The sequence below is a fragment of the Nerophis lumbriciformis genome, linkage group LG26 (genome assembly GCF_033978685.3).
Source record: "Nerophis lumbriciformis linkage group LG26, RoL_Nlum_v2.1, whole genome shotgun sequence".
NCBI lineage: Eukaryota > Metazoa > Chordata > Actinopteri > Syngnathiformes > Syngnathidae > Nerophis > Nerophis lumbriciformis.
In genome coordinates, this window is record NC_084573.2 from 34695155 (window position 1) to 34713206 (window position 18052).

Here is an 18052-nt window from a genome sequence, read left to right on the forward strand (position 1 = left end):
TCAATGGGAGACAGCTCTGGACTGCAGGCGGGCCAGTCTAGTACCCGCACTGTTTTACTATGAAGCCACGTTGATGTAACACGTGGCTTGGCATTGTCTTGCTGAAATAAGCAGGGGCGTCCATGGTAACGTTGCTTGGATGGCAACATATGTTGCTCCAAAACCTGTATGTACCTTTCAGCATTAATGGCGCCTTCACAGATGTGTAAGTTACCCATGTCTTGGGCACTAATACACCCCCATACCATCACACATGCTGGCTTTTCAACTTTGCGCCTACAATAATCCGGATGGTTCTTTTCCTCTTTGGTCCAGAGGACACGACGTCCACAGTTTCCAAAAACAATTTGAAATGTGGACTTGTCAGACCACAGAACACTTTTCCACTTTGTATCAGTCCATCTTAGAAGAGCTCAGGCCCAGCGAAGGCGACGGCGTTTCTGGGTGTTGTTGATAAACGGTTTTCGCCTTGCATAGGAGAGTTTTAACTTGCACTTACAGATGTAGCGACCAACTGTAGTTACCGACAGTGGGTTTCTGAAGTGTTCCTGAGCCCATGTGGTGATATCCTTTACACACTGATGTCGCTTGTTGATGCAGTACAGCCTGAGGGATCGAAGGTCACGGGCTTAGCTGCTTACGTGCAGTGATTTCTCCAGATTCTCTGAACCCTTTGATGATATTACGGACCGTAGATGGTGAAATCCCTAAATTCCTTGCAATAGCTGGTTGAGAAAGGTTTTTCTTAAACTGTTCAACAATCTGCTCACGCATTTGTTGACAAAGTGGTGACCCTCGCCCCATCCTTGTTTGTGAATGACTGAGCATTTCACGGAATCTACTTTTATACCCAATCATGGCACCCACCTGTTCCCAATTTGCCTGTTCACCTGTGGGATGTTCCAAATAAGTGTTTGATGAGCATTCCTCAACTTTATCAGTATTTATTGCCACCTTTCCCAACTTCTTTGTCACGTGTTGCTGGCATCAAATTCTAAAGTTAATTATTGTTTGCAAAAGAAGAATGTTTATCAGTTTGAACATCAAATATGTTGTCTTTGTAGCATATTCAACTGAATCATTGTATTCCGTTTATATGTACATCTAACACAATTTCCCAACTCATATGGAAACGGGGTTTGTATATCCAACAATTGCTAGAACTACTTTTTACTGTCAATATCGGCTGCTGAGTTTCATTTTTTTGTTTTCCGCTAGTGGTGTGCCTCGGGATTTTTCCAATGAAAAAAGATGTGCCTTGGCTCGAAAAAAGGTTGAAAAACACTGCCATAAAGCATATGTACGCAAGCTCTCGGCTGTCGAATGATGATGGTTTTATTATCTTGTTAGCAAATCGATCGTTGCACGATGACACCGGAGATGCTCCGTGAGGCAAACGTTAAAATGAGAGCATGTCGTAGTAGCAATTTGCGTACAATTACACTTACGGTCATAAGTACAACTGGTAACGTGGACAATTAGAAATAATGTCTGTTCTGTAGTAGAAAGCCCAATCCCTCATGTTCTGTGTGCATCATTGTCACGAGTCTGACCCCTTGTGGCGCTATGAATGATGGCACAGTACATCCAAAAAGTGTCCATTACTCAACTAAAATGTCCAAAAGATTAGTGTATAAAATATTAATGGATTAAAAAAGGGGTTTTGCATGATCTACTCAGTGACATGTATGCAGAAATGCATCATCTTTGGGGTGTATGTGTACAAATACATTCTTATTTGGGGGTGGTATAGAATTGTAGCATTCTTTAAGAAAGTACATCTGGTCTTTTAATGCCAAGTATTTACAACCAGATAAAAGCAAGTACGTTACAAACCTGAAACGCGTGTAAGTTAGAATCGACTGTAAGCCGCCCTCTGAGAAGCAGGCTGAGCGGCGGCCTGTTGCATCTGGTGACGGAGCTGCTGGGAGTAAGGGTCCTCCAGGGACTTGACCGACAGTGTCGTCTTGGGCCCCGTTTTCCACTCGATGCCGCTCTCATCCACCACGGAGGCCTCCACGGTAACGGCGTGTGTTCCCAGGATGGAGAAATTGAGCAGGAACTGCGTGCTGAAATAGTCGTTATGAGGTTCTACCCGCTGCTCAATCTCATTGGTTGTACTGTCCAGAGGAATCTGGAAGGCAAATTAAAATAGTTGGTGCTAAAGCCTCACAAAAAATGGAACAAACCACCGAATATGCATGATAAAATCAACACTAAAATAAAAAATTCTACCTGCAAATTAATCTCAGATTGCATATTTATGAATTACAATTAAAATAATCAAACTACATTAAACCACCGAATATAATAATTAACATTTTCCAGATTTTCTTATTAACATAATTTTGCTGTACTTTATCCCAACTTATCAGTTGATTTTCTTAAATGTTTTAAAATGTAACAGTTCACACATTAGATGTGCCCCTGGGTTTTCACTCGGTCCTGTTACATGACCACAAAAAACTCCACAAGTCACATGGTCCACAAGAAGTTGCATCATTCATATCCGCTGCAGGTAAAAAAAAACAGAAAATTATATATTAAGTCAAGTTAAAGTGGCAATGATTGTCACACACACACTAGGTGTGGCGAAATTATTCTCTGCATTTGACCCATCACCCTTAATCAACCCCTGGGAGGTGAAGGGAGCAGTGAGCAGCAGCGGTGGCCGCGCCCAGGAATCATTTTGGTGATTTAACCCCCAATTCCAACCCTTGATACTGAGTGCCAAGCAGGGAGGTAATGGGTCCCATTTTTATAGTCTTTGGGGTTTGAACTCACAACCTACTGATTTTATATACAGTATATATATATATATATACACACATATATATACACACACATACATACATATATGTATATATATATATATACATACTGTAAACATGTATATACTGCATATATATATATATATATATTGGGTTTCACTATGTAAAGCGCTTTGAGTCACTAGAGAAAAGCGCTATATAAATGTAATTCACTTTACACACACAGACACACATATATATATATATATTTTTTTTTTCATTCCACAAGTGGTAGAAAATGTATTAGAAAGGACAGATTATAAAAAAATGTTTTAATCTGTCCTTTCTAATACATTTTCTACCGCTTGTGGAATGAAAAAAAAATATATATATATATATATTTAAAAATAAAATAAAAAATAAAATAAATAAATATATATATATATATATATATATATATATATATATATATATATATATATATATATATATATATATTTTATTTTATTTTATTTTTTTTCATTCCACAAGCGGTAGAAAATGTATTAGAAAGGACATATTAAAAAAAAAAATTATAATCTGTCCTTTCTAATACATTTTCTACCGCTTGTGGAATGAAAAAAAATAAAATAAAAATAAATTATATATATATATATATATATATATATATAGTACATTTTCTACCGCTTGTGGAATGAAAAAAAATAAATTTTATATATATATATATATATATATATATATATATATATATATATATATATATATATATATACACACACAGGTAAAAGCCAGTAAATTAGAATATTTTGAAAAACTTGATTTATTTCAGTAATTGCATTCAAAAGGTGTAACTTGTACATTATATTTATTCATTGCACACAGACTGATGCATTCAAATGTTTATTTCATTTAATTTTGATGATTTGAAGTGGCAACAAATGAAAATCCAAAATTCCGTGTGTCACAAAATTAGAATATTACTTAAGGCTAATACAAAAAAGGGATTTTTAGAAATGTTGGCCAACTGAAAAGTATGAAAATGAAAAATATGAGCATGTACAATACTCAATACTTGGTTGGAGCTCCTTTTGCCTCAATTACTGCGTTAATGCGGCGTGGCATGGAGTCGATGAGTTTCTGGCACTGCTCAGGTGTTATGAGAGCCCAGGTTGCTCTGATAGTGGCCTTCAACTCTTCTGCGTTTTTGGGTCTGGCATTCTGCATCTTCCTTTTCACAATACCCCACAGATTTTCTATGGGGCTAAGGTCAGGGGAGTTGGCGGGCCAATTTAGAACAGAAATACCATGGTCCGTAAACCAGGCACGGGTAGATTTTGCGCTGTGTGCAGGCGCCAAGTCCTGTTGGAACTTGAAATCTCCATCTCCATAGAGCAGGTCAGCAGCAGGAAGCATGAAGTGCTCTAAAACTTGCTGGTAGACGGCTGCGTTGACCCTTGATCTCAGGAAACAGAGTGGACCGACACCAGCAGATGACATGGCACCCCAAACCATCACCCAACCATGCAAATTTTGCATTTCCTTTGGAAATCGAGGTCCCAGAGTCTGGAGGAAGACAGGAGAGGCACAGGATCCACGTTGCCTGAAGTCTAGTGTAAAGTTTCCACCATCAGTGATGGTTTGGGGTGCCATGTCATCTGCTGGTGTCGGTCCACTCTGTTTCTTGAGATCCAGGGTCAACGCAGCCGTCTACCAGCAAGTTTTAGAGCACTTCATGCTTCCTGCTGCTGACCTGCTCTATGGAGATGGAGATTTCAAGTTCCAACAGGACTTGGCGCCTGCACACAGCGCAAAATCTACCCGTGCCTGGTTTACGGACCATGGTATTTCTGTTCTAAATTGGCCCGCCAACTCCCCTGACCTTAGCCCCATAGAAAATCTGTGGGGTATTGTGAAAAGGAAGATGCAGAATGCCAGACCCAAAAACGCAGAAGAGTTGAAGGCCACTATCAGAGCAACCTGGGCTCTCATAACACCTGAGCAGTGCCAGAAACTCATCGACTCCATGCCACGCCGCATTAACGCAGTAATTGAGGCAAAAGGAGCTCCAACCAAGTATTGAGTATTGTACATGCTCATATTTTTCATTTTCATACTTTTCAGTTGGCCAACATTTCTAAAAATCCCTTTTTTGTATTAGCCTTAAGTAATATTCTAATTTTGTGACACACGGAATTTTGGATTTTCATTTATTGCCACTTCAAATCATCAAAATTAAATGAAATAAACATTGGAATGCATCAGTCTGTGTGCAATGAATAAATATAATGTACAAGTTACACCTTTTGAATGCAATTACTGAAATAAATCAAGTTTTTCAAAATATTCTAATTTACTGGCTTTTACCTGTATATATATATATATATGCAAACAGCAAAAACGTCTCAACTAACATTGGACACAAATTCCTCAATCTGATTGACAAACACAACACCCTAAGAAAAGTATTCAACAAGAACAACATTAAATTGAGCTACAGCTGCATGAACAATATACGACAAATCATCTCAAACCACAACAAAACAATTGCAAATGAGCCGTCGGCCCCCGGACAGAGCGACTCCAAAACCAACAAAGGCTGTAACTGTCGAAAGAAACCTGATTGCCCTCTCAACGGGGGGTGCTTACAAACATCAGTTGTCTACCAATCTAAGGTAATACGCAAGGACATTAACACATCCGACACATATGTAGGATTAACCGAGGGAGAATTCAAAACCAGATGGAACAATCACAAGGCTTCTTTCAGGAACCAAAACCTGCGGAATACCACAGAACTCAGCAAACACATTTGGGACCTCAAAGACAATAATGTTGAATATTCAATAACATGGCAAATTCTTGCATCCAGCACACCTTACAATAGTGGTAATAAAAGATGCAACCTATGCTTGAAAGAGAAACTGTTTATTATTTACCGTCCAGACCTGTCATCCCTCAACAAGCGCAGCGAAATTGTAACAGCATGCCGCCACAGACGGAAACACCTCCTAGGTAACACATGAGCCAATCACCACGCCCCTACGCCAGCCTGTACCCACCCACTCTGTGCCCTATATAAACCATGGTATGTGAATGCTCCCATTAAAATCTCCTGATGATTGAGGGTACCCCCCCTCATGAAACAGGCCTGTAGAGATGAAATAGTCTTGTGATTTTTTTCCCACACATACATATATATATATATATATATATATGTATATATATTTATTTTATTTTTATTTATTTTTTTCATTCCACAAGCGGTAGAAAATGTATTAGAAAGGACAGATTAAAAAAAAAGAAAAAAGAAAAAACACCTTTTTTTTATATACTTGGGACTTCCCGCCGGCCGGATTTTGGACACTGGCGGGCTGGATCCGGCCTGCGGGCCGTAGTTTGGGGACCCCTTATATAAACTCTCATCACAAGCTTCGATCCTGTTATCTAAATTATTATGTTTATGTGATTTTTTTAATTTTTAAAACAATATTTTGTTGAATCGCTGTAACACGCTCTTAGTTTGACATGTGGCTATATTTCATGTACAGTATTTGCAAAAGCTATGATCTCACACCTGTTGCTTTCAGTCCTGTCACTCAAATGAAGTGAATTATATTCATATAGCACTTTTCTCTAGTGACTCAAAGCGCTTTACATAGTGAAACCCAATATCTAAGTTACATTTAAACCAGTGTGGGTGGCACTGGGAGCAGGTGGGTAAAATGTCTTGCCCAAGGACACAACGGCAGTGACTAGGATGGCGGAAGCGGGGATCGAACCTGGAACCCTCAAGTTGCTGGCACGGCCACTCTACCAAGCGAGCTATGTGTCATCTTTGACTCGGAAAACCTTGTCTACAATGAAATAAAAGTTACCTGAGATGGGAAAATACTCATTTTGTGTTGTCAGACTTATAGTTGAGAAAATGCCGAACACGGAGTTTGTTTTGAGAAAAATACAACAAGAAAATGGCTTTGAAATTACCAAAAGTGCTTTAAATCCTGCATTTCAGGGCTATTCAACTGGCAGCCTAAGGGCCAAATCGGGCCTCAGAATGACACCATATTGGCCCCTGATTTAAAGTTCAAAACTTGGGAGACAAACATTTTTGCAGCAAATTCCTAAAAACACTCGAGTGCTCCGATTGTAGAGAGGAACTTGGACCAGCAGATCCTTGCATTGACATTTTAAACTTGCTCGCAAACATAGAACACTGGGGTCCAAATTACAGAACCGAGGCCTTCCTAAAGGCACCCCTTAAAAGGGAACTGCACTTTTTGGGGAATTTTGCTTATCGTTCACAATCATTATGAAAGACATGACGACAGATGGATTTTTTGTCAAATGCATATTAAATATTAAACGTAAATAAAAGTGATTACAGCGGAGCCAATGGGATCTCCTCTATTTCGCCTATAAAATCCAATGATTCACTATTCAAAAACCGCCAACAATACTCCATTTTCATTTTGTGATTTCAATATTAATCAAGTATTGTTTATATTGTTATTATAAGCGCAGACAAACTATTTATATCATCGGGTGGTCTGCTGCTTCCTCGCTTCTTGTAAGTTTATTGTAGATCATAAATCATGCATATCACCTGGACAGAAGAAGTCTGAGTAGGTATTCCGACAAGTTGGTACACTTTGACAGCCATTCAGGACTCGGAAATGGCCAGAACGACACAAAAAGACCCTTGGTCCCCCCTAACCCCTGATACCGTTTCTTTGTGAGGATTATAAAACATTCTTCACCTAAATGGGAATACATAAACATCCCAGCAGTCTGCATCCTAATGACAGCAGACCCTATACAGTAAGTAGAGATGTCCGATAATGGCTTTTTTGCCGATATCAATCAATCAATCAATGTTTATTTATATAGCCCTAAATCACAAGTGTCTCAAAGGGCTGCACAAGCCACAACGACATCCTCGGTACAAAGCCCACATAAGGGCAAGGAAAAACTCACCCCAGTGGGACGTCGATGTGAATGACTATGAGAAACCTTGGAGAGGACCGCATATGTGGGTAACCCCCCCCTCTACGATATAGATATCCGATATTCTGATATTGTCCAACTCTTAATAAGTCGTGGAATGAACACATTATTATGCCTAATTTTGTTGTGATGCCCCGCTGGATGCATTAAACAATGTAACAAGGTTTTCCAAAATAAATCAACTCAAGTTATGGGAAAAAATGCCAACATGGCACTGCCATATTTATTATTGAAGTCACAAAGTGCATTATTTTTTTTAACATGCCTCAAAACAGCAGCTTGGAATTTGGGACATGCTCTCCCTGAGAGAGCATGAGGACGTTGAGGTGGGCGGGGTTGGGGTGTAGGGGGTAGCGGGAGGTGTATATTGTAGCGTCCCGGAAGAGTTAGTGCTGCAAGGGGTTCTGGGTATTTGTTCTGTTGTGTTACGGTGCGGATGTTCTCCCAAAATGTATTTGTCATTCTTGTTTGGTGTGGGTTCACAGTGTGGCGCATATTTGTAACAGTGTTAAAGTTGTTTATACGGCCACCCTCAGTGTAACCTGTATGGCTGTTGACCAAGTATGCTTTGAATTCACTTATGTGTGTGAAAAGCCGTAGATATTATGTGACTGGGCCGGCACGCAAAGGCAGTGCCTTTAAGGTTTATTGGCGCTCTGTACTTCTCCCTACGTCCGTGTACACAGCGGCGTTTTAAAAAGTCATACATTTTACTTTTTGAAACCGATACCGATAATTTCCGATATTACATTTTAAAGCATTTATCGGCCGATAATATCGGCAGTCCGATATTATCGGACATCTCTAACAGTAAGTGATGTTTTATTATGTTTGTTGGCTTTCATAAAGTCTGCAGTGACTAATAATCAGTGATGAAAAAAAATAAAAAAGCAAATGCCGTGATGCGTTTTGAAATTACCGGTAATGCATGTATGCTTAAAATGATCAAAATACATAATTAAATGTAATTATAAATGTGCTCGTTATTATATTACATATATACTTACATCATGTATATAAAACCTAAATGGAGGTGTTTGGATGTTTTTTTTAAGGGCTTGATAGGCAGAATTGCGCTGCTCTAATAGGCTCCATTGTAAGCGAACTTTTGATCAATTTATTTAATATTTAGAATGCAAAAAAAAAAAAAAAAAAAAAAGCCATAGTCATGTCTTTCATAATGATTGTAAGCGATAGGCAAAATTCAACCAAAAAGTGCAGTTTCCTTTTAAGTCCTCTCCTTTTTGGAAGTTACAAAGTGTTTGTAATGTGATTTATATAACTAAAATGTTGCTGTGTCTTGGTTACTTCAGATGCAGTCAGTAGTCATTAGTGATACTAGTGGTGTTCCTCAAGGTTCCATTTTAGGTCCTCTCTTTTGGGCTATTCAACAAGTGGCCCGTGAGTTCAGTTAAAAGGAAAAATTGCAGCTGATTCTTAAAAACAGTGGTGTCATAGAGATCATATTTGGCTGGCTGTTTTTGCAAGATGAATGGACCAAAATCACAAATCTACTGTAGTGGCATAATATACAAAATAAGACTGATAGTGCCGATCTTTAGCTTTCTGGAGATGTGGCCCCCGAAACAATTTAGTTGTATATCCTTGCTGTAGTTCCTCATATAGTGGCGGATGGTAATTACTAGAGATGTCCGATAATGGCTTTTTTGCCGATATTGTCCAACTCTTAATTACCGATACCGATATATACAGTTGTGGAATTAACACATTATTATGCCTAATTTTGTTGTGATGCCCCGCTGGATGCATTAAACAATGTAACAAGGTTTTCCAAAATAAATCAACTCAAGTTATGGAAAAAAATGCCAACATGGCACTGCCATATTTATTATTGAAGTCACAAAGTGCATTATTTTTTTTTAACATGCCTCAAAACAGCAGCTTGGAATTTGGGACATGCATTAGGAGGTTGAGGTGGGCGGGGTTAGGGGGAGCAGGGTTGAGGGGGGTTAGGGGGTAGCGGGGGTGTATATTGTAGCGTCCCGGAAGAGTTAGTGCTGCAAGGGGTTCTGGGTATTTGTTCTGTTGTGTTTATGTTGTGTTACGGTGCGGATGTTCTCCCGAAATGTGTTTGTCATTCTTGTTTGGTGTGGGTTCACAATGTGGCGCATATTTGTAACAGTGTTAAAGTTGATTATACGGCCACCCTCAGTGTGACCTGTATGGCTGTTGATCAAGTATGCCTTGCATTCACTTGTGTGTGTGAAAAGCCGTAGATATTATGTGACTGGGCCGGCACGCAAAGGCAGTGCCTTTAAGGTTTATTGGCGCTCTGTACTTCTCCCTACGTACGTGTACACAGCGGACGTAGGGAGTATGACGTTTTAAAAAGTCATACATTTTACTTTTTGAAACCGATACCGATAATTTTGAAATCGATACCGATAATTTCCGATATTACATTTTAAAGCATTTATCGGCTGATATCGGCAGTCCGATATTATCGGACATCCCTAGTAATTACTCAAGAGCAGAAAGTACCAAACTGCAGGGGACAGGGATGTACATATTTGTACAAATGTATTAAATGCATAATATTAAATAGATAAATGATAATACCTACTAATTATATATATTGCAACATATATAATTAAGTGTAATGTTTTATGAAGCTAATTTAAAGTGACCCTTGCTTTATTTCAATTTTCTTCCCAACTCCTTTTTTTTGAGCTAATGTTGAAATATTTAGTAGGGGTGTCCGATAATGGCTTTTTTGCCGATATCCGATATTCCGATATTGTCCAACTCTTAATTACCGATACCAACCGATACCGATATATATACAGTCGTGGAATTAACACATTATTATGCCTAATTTGGACAACCAGGTATGGTGAAGATAAGGTCCTTTTAAAAAAAAATAATAATAATAAGATTAATAAATTAAAAACATTTTCTTGAATAAAAAAGAAAGTAAAACAATATAAAAACAGTTACATAGAAACTAGTAATTAATGATTGGGTTGGTGCACTAATTGTAAGTGTATCTTGTGTTTTTATGTTGATTTAATAAATAAAAAATTGATACCGATAAAAAAAACAATACAGATAATTTCCGCTATTACATTTTAAAGCATTTATCGGCCGATAATATAGGCAGGCCGATATTATCGGACATCTCTAATACTTAGGAGCTTTTTCTTTAAGCCCGCTTTGCAGATGCTACTTGCGCTCTACTGTAATAAATGGCCGTATAAGTCATTTTAAATGTAATTACGGCCACCGAGTCCCAGTTTCTTTCCTGCGGTGTAGGACAAAAATGACTGCAACATTTAGAGGGGGAAAAAACAAACAAACAACCTTGTAGTCTGATCCTGACTTGCTCTGCAGAGTGGATGTGACATTGAGACAGACGGACTGGATCTTCCTGAAGAGTCCTGGGCTTGTACCGTGCTGAACCACCCCCTCCACCTTTAGGGTCAGCTGCTGATTGTTCTGTACCGTGATGGGCTCGTTCGGGGTTCGTGGGGATGGAGAGAGAGCCAGCTGGAAAAACAACATGTGTAAGTATGACAGAACTTCCCAAAACTATGCATTTACAAACCCCGTTTCCATATAAATTGGGAAATTGTGTTAGATGTAAATATAAACGGAATACAATGATTTGCAAATCCTTTTCAATCCATATTCAGTTGAATATGCTACAAAGACAACATATTTGATGTTCAAACTCATAAACTTTTTTTTTGCAAATAAACATTAACTTAGAATTTTATGGCTGCAACACGTGCCAAAGTAGTTGGGAAAGGGCATGTTCACCACTGTGTTACATGGCCTTTCCTTTTAACAACACTCAGTAAACGTTTGGGAACTGAGGAGACATTTTTTAAGCTTCTCAGGTGGAATTCTTTCCCATTCTTGCTTGATGTACAGCTTAAGTTGTTCAACAGTCCGGGGGTCTCCGTTGTGCTATTTTAGGCTTCATAATGCGCCACACATTTTCAACGGGAGACAGGTCTGGACTACAGGCAGGCCAGTCTAGTACCCGCACTCTTTTACTATGAAGCCACGTTGATGTAACACGTGGCTTGGCATTGTCTTGCTGAAATAAGCAGGGGCGTCCATGGTAACGTTGCTTGGATGGCAACATATGTTGCTCCAAAACCTGTATGTACCTTTCAGCATTAATGTCGCCTTCACAGATGTGTAAGTTACCCATGTCTTGGGCACTAATACACCCCCATACCATCACACATGCTGGCTTTTCAACTTTGCGCCTATAACAATCCGGGTGGTTCTTTTCATCTTTGGTCCGGAGGACACGACGTCCACAGTTTCCAAAAACAATTTGCAATGTGGACTCGTCAGACCACAGAACACTTTTCCACTTTGTATCAGTCCATCTTAGATGAGCTCAGGCCCAGCGAAGCCGACAGCGTTTCTGGGTGTTGTTGATAAACGGTTTTCACCTTGCATAGGAGAGTTTTAACTTGCACTTACAGATGTAGCGACCAACTGTAGTTACTGACAGTGGATTTCTGAAGTGTTCCGGAGCCCATGTGGTGATATCCTTTACACACTGATGTCACTTGTTGATGCAGTACAGCCTGAGGGATGGAAGGTCACGGGCTTAGCTGCTTACGTGCAGTGATTTCTCCAGATTCTCTGAACCCTTTGATGATATTACGGACCGTAGATGGTGAAATCCCTAAATTCCTTGGTTGAGAAAGGTTTTTCTTAAACTGTTCAACAATTTGCTCACGCATTTGTTGACAAAGTGGTGACCCTCGCCCCATCCTTGTTTGTGAATGACTGAGCATTTCATGGAATCTACTTTTATACCCAATCATGGCACCCACCTGTTCCCAATTTGCCTGTTCACTTATGGGATGTTCCAAATAAGTGTTTGATGAGCATTCCTCAACTTTATCAGTATTTATTGCCACCTTTCCCAACTTCTTTGTCACGTGTTGCTGGCATCAAATTCTAAAGTTAATGATTATTTGCAAAACAAAAAAAATGTTTATCAGTTTGAACATCAAATATGTTGTCTTTGTAGCATATTCAACTGAATATGGGTTGAAAATGATTTGAAAATCATTGTATTCCGTTTATATTTACATCTAACACAATTTCCCAACTCATATGGAAACGGGGTTTGTAGTAAAGAAAAGCAATCCCTAGCAAGACAGTTGTAGAAATGATACATCGTCACAAAGGCTGTGCTTTTCTCCGCCATGTAGTTAAGCTCACTTTGGCATCTGTAAATGACTTTTGTTCTACTCTAGTTTTAAATGAGGTTACCTTGATGCTGGTCGACTGAAGCTTTTGGAAGAAGTACCTCTGGAAGGAAAGTGGGACCTTGAGCAGAGCGATGATGGTGTCACAAAGACAACCTGTATGCTGAAGAATAGACAATGGTACATTAAGGCACTGTAAATAGTGTAATAATGCAAACATTTTCTACACGTTAATAATGTAACGTTAGAAGTAATATGCAACTATAGTTATTTGACACTTGTTTACTAATGTCGTGTTTTAGACTGCAATATTCAATGTTCAATTAGGGACATTTATTAAGTATGTCTAGCTTGTGTGCTATTTTCAATCAATCAATCAATCAATGTTTATTTTTATAGCCCTAAATCACAAGTGTCTCAAAGGGCTGCACAAGCCACAACGACATTCAGCGCCCACATAAGGGCAAGGAAATACTCACAACCCAGTGGGACGTCGATGTGAATGACTATGAGAAACCTTGGAGAGGACCGCAGATGTGGGTGACCCCCCCGGCCCCTCTCTAGGGGAGACCGGATGCAATGGACGTCGAGTGGGTCTAGTATAATATTGTGAAAGTCCAGTCCATAGTGGATCTAACATAATAGTGAGAGTCCAGTCCATAGCGGATCTAACATAATAGTGAGAGTCCAGTCCATAGTGGGTCTAACATAATAGTGAGAGTCCAGTCAGTCCATAGTGGATCTAACATAATAGTGAGAGTCCAGTCCATAGTGGGTCTAACATAATAGTGAGAGTCCAGTCCATAGTGGATCTAACATAATAGTGAGAGTCCAGTCCATAGTGGATCTAACATAATAGTGAGAGTCCAGTCCATAGTGGGTCTAACATAATAGTGAGAGTCCAGTCCATAGTGGGTCTAACATAATAGTGAGAGTCCAGTCCATAGTGGGTCTAACATAATAGTGAGAGTCCAGTCCATAGTGGGTCTAACATAATAGTGAGAGTCCAGTCCATAGTGGGTCTAACATAATAGTGAGAGTCCAGTCCATAGTGGGTCTAACATAATAGTGAGAGTCCAGTCCATAGTGGGTCTAACATAATAGTGAGAGTCCAGTCCATAGTGGATCTAACATAATAGTGAGAGTCCAGTCCATAGTGGGTCTAACATAATAGTGAGAGTCCAGTCCATAGTGGATCTAACATAATAATGAGAGTTCAGTCCATAGTGGGTCTAACATAATAGTGAGAGTCCAGTCCATAGTGGGTCTAACATAATAGTGAGAGTCCAGTCCATAGTGGATCTAACATACCGGTAATAGTGTGAGAGTCCAGTCCATAGTGGATCTAACATAATAGTGAGAGTCCAGTCCATAGTGGATCTAACATAATAGTGAGAGTCCAGTCCATAGTGGATCTAACATAATAGTGAGAGTCCAGTCCATAGTGGATCTAACATAATAGTGAGAGTCCAGTCCATAGTGGGTCTAACATAATAGTGAGAGTCCAGTCCATAGTGGATCTAACATAATAGTGAGAGTCAGTTCAAATACTGAGAAGAGACGGTGCAGTGATCAGCAGCCAGTTGAGGCACGTCACTCAGTTGTGCCTCAACATGGATTGCGGACTTGGCTAACTGCTGGCCTGCTGTGCAGTGAGACTGTATTGCTATATGAACTATATTATACATTTCCATAGTTTAGTTAGCTGAGGTATATAATGTACAGTGTATTTTGTCAACAACTGTATGTGTGTAACGTATTTCTTGTGCTGAGCAATCATAAAACTGCTGCGAAGACGCACTGTGTGAGGCTCGCAGTAATCCCGCCTCATGGTGCCGGTTAATGCACCCCCGCCGCAGAATGCACCCCCCGACGGGAGCGCCACACCAACCAAAGCCCACACCCAAACCCTCCACGTGCAAGACCGAATCCACCCAAAAAAAAGTCACTTAACAAGAAGCCAAAAAGTGCAAAAACAACAATGCTCGCGCCGGAGGAGCCGTGAACGACTGCAGGGACACAACATTAGGTACACCTGCAGACTGCAGCACGGATTTCATATTTCATTCATTCACAACTCCTCCAACACCAACACTACTGTTCCCGCCGCACTTATAAGTAAAGGTAAGACCATAATAACGTTTTTTTAATTAAATGTGCTTTTTTGTGTGCTAGTTTGTATGTATAAAGTTAAAGTTCAGTTAAAGTACCAATGATTGTCACACACACAATAGGTGTGGTGAAATTTGTCCTCTGCATTTGACCCATCTCCTTGTTCACCCCCTGGGAGGTGAGGGGAGCAGTGGGCAGCAGCGGCGCCGCGCCCGGGAATAATTTTTGGTGATTTAACCCCCAATTCCAAGCCTTGATGCTGAGTGCCAAGCAGGGAAGAATGCTGGTATGAGCTTTTAAACATAACCCGTTAACTGCTGCCAATCAAATGGTGAATAAGATACTCTTTAGGGTTCATATGTTTGTAAATCTGACTGTGATGAAGTCAGTGCATGTCACTGCTATATATATATATATATATATATATATATATATATATATATATATATCCAAAATGTGTGATGGGGTGATTTCGCAGTATTTAAAGTGTGACATGGGGAGGGAAGATTGTAATGGTAACATAAGCAAGCCTGTGGTGTTTTTGTTATATTTTTTGGTTTTTAAAAATGTAACTGTGAGCAAGTTGCAAACAGCCCCGTTAACGGTTGAACTACCGTATTTTCCGCACCATAAGGCGCCCTGGGTTATAAGCCGCGCCTTCAATGAACGGCATATTTCAAAACTTTGTCCACCTATAAGCCGCCCCGTGTTGTAAGCCGCATCTAACTGCGCTAAAGGAATGTCAAAAAAACAGTCAAATAGGTCAGTCAAACTTTAATAATATATTAAAACCAGCGTGATGTGGGCGCAAATGGAATCGTATATCAGCATGGACGAAGCTACGTGAAAAAAGCCACCCGGCCTCTTCGCGTAAACTTAAACTTACCTTAACCACTCGCTCATCTTTTCTTCATCCATCCCTTCGAGTTAGCTTTTATGATGACGCCGGCTGGAAAGGTCTCTTTTGGCAAGGTCTTCCTTTTGAATATCACCATGGGTGGAAGTTTCTGGCCATTAGCATGGCAAGCTAGAACCACAGTGAAGGATGACTTCTCATTCCCTGTGGTGCGAATATTCACCGTACGTGCTCCCGTTGTATCCACAGTGCGGTTCACAGGAATATCAGTTGCTGTGAAATAGTAATCCGTGTGCGGATGGAGAGATTGCGTCTTTTCATGAACCGGATCCCTGTCGTTTAGTAGGAGCCCTTTTGTGGTCTTTACAGATGTAAACACACAAAGGAAATGAAGTACGGTAATATCCGCGCGCTTTTTCTTCTTCTACGCGGGCGGGTGGTTGCTTACAGTAGAAGAAGAAGCGCTTCCTGTTCTATGGGGGCGGGTGCTTACCTTGGCGGTTGCTTGCGTAGAAGAAGAAGCGCTTCCTGTTCTACCGGGAAAAAAGATGGCGGCTGTTTACCGTAGTTACGAGACCGAAACTTTATGAAAATGAATCTTAATATTTATCCATATATAAAGGTTCTACCGGGAAAAAAGATGGCGGCTGTTTACCGTAGTTACGAGACCGAAACTTTATGAAAATGAATCTTAATATTTATCCATATATAAAGCGCACCGGGTTATAAGGCGCACTGTCAGCTTTTGAGAAAATGTGTGGTTTTTAGGTGCGCCTTATAGTGCGGAAAATACGGTACTCAACTTTGGGTCTACTTTACTACATGTTTTTTTACCAGGTATGACACAGGAGGATGCTTCTTGTTCAGGGTCTCCACTTCCTCAAGCACATGGGTGAAGACCGACATCATGCGTCGCTCGTATTCACTCTCGGGCTGAACCGAGCCAAGGGGGCCGTACTCTTGATAACTACAACAAACAAGCACACAGAGCACATTGATCAGTTCTCTTGAGACATTATGGAAGTAGAGTATATTCTAGGAAGGCCTAATATGAATACATTGCTCAACTAGTCATGCATATTGACATTTCACTGATAAGCCACTATGTGGAAATGACTAATCCTGTGAAATGTCAAGTACAGGTCAGCAGAGCTAAGTTGGAAATGAATGGAGATTGAGTTTGAAATCTGACCTGACTGTCTGCGGGTCCAAAATCAGAGCCTCGATCACGTGCGAGACCAGCAGACAGCTCTGTTGTTGTCTGCAGGGACGGTGAGTTAAAAGAAAACACTGTGACCAGGAACACAGCCAGGAGGCGCATGGGATTTAGGCACAAGGATACAGCTCCACGTTGCGGAGGGTGGCGTAGTCGGCATCAAACGACGACTGGTGCAACTCAGCGTAGCGAGCAGCGAGACTTTTGAACTCGTTCATGCACACTTTCATCTGGAAAACATTTTTAAAGTAGGGATGTTGCGATCAGAGTCTTATTAACTGTAGGTGTGCTCGGAAAAAATGTATTCACATCCAAATAGCGATTTTTAGTTTATTCGATTCCAAATCTATGACATTTTTGAGAATTGATTTACATAAAAATATGTATATATTTTTTTCTTTTCTGGCCATTTTTTTCACAATACATTTTTGTATTAAAAACATTAAACAACTATTATTGATATTATTCAAATTAATACTGGTACTGTTGCTTTTATACATTTTTGGTTTTCCTTTAATTTAGTATTGTTTTTAATAGGTATTGTATCAATTGCTTTGTAAATGGATATCTTATGTATTGTAAAGCTGGGATTGGGTTGGAGTTGCTCTATTTACTTGTATTAGATTAACATTCTGTGATTTATTTTTATTTTTTATTATTAAATCAACATAAAAAACACAAGATACACTTACAACCAGTGCACCAACCCAAAAAACCTCCCTCCCCCATCCACACTCATTGGGGCTCTCTTTCCGTTATTAAACTTCTGGTTCCTACAATATAGAACAATACAGTCCTTGAAGCACACATGATTGTGTGTGCTGCTGGTCCACTAACATTTTCATTTAATTACTATTTTTTTATGTAATTGTTTTTATATTGTTTTATATTTAAGAAAAAGTTTTTTATTTAT

The 18052-nt window shown here is 39.7% G+C and overlaps 1 protein-coding gene across 1 annotated transcript in view; it reads right to left on the minus strand.

Moving 5' to 3' along the window:
* Positions 1-1312: 1312 nt before the first annotated feature.
* ints7 (integrator complex subunit 7) overlaps positions 1313-18052 on the minus strand; it is a 46460-nt gene continuing 29720 nt past the window's right edge. Inside the window, exons 15-20 of the mRNA XM_061986989.2 lie at positions 17266-17369; positions 17116-17184; positions 16758-16890; positions 13020-13118; positions 11076-11261; positions 1313-2134 (exon numbers count right to left, since the gene is read on the minus strand). Coding sequence (XP_061842973.2) covers positions 1853-2134; positions 11076-11261; positions 13020-13118; positions 16758-16890; positions 17116-17184; positions 17266-17369 — 873 coding nt within the window. The 3' untranslated portion in view covers positions 1313-1852. The remainder of the gene's footprint in view (positions 2135-11075; positions 11262-13019; positions 13119-16757; positions 16891-17115; positions 17185-17265; positions 17370-18052) is intronic.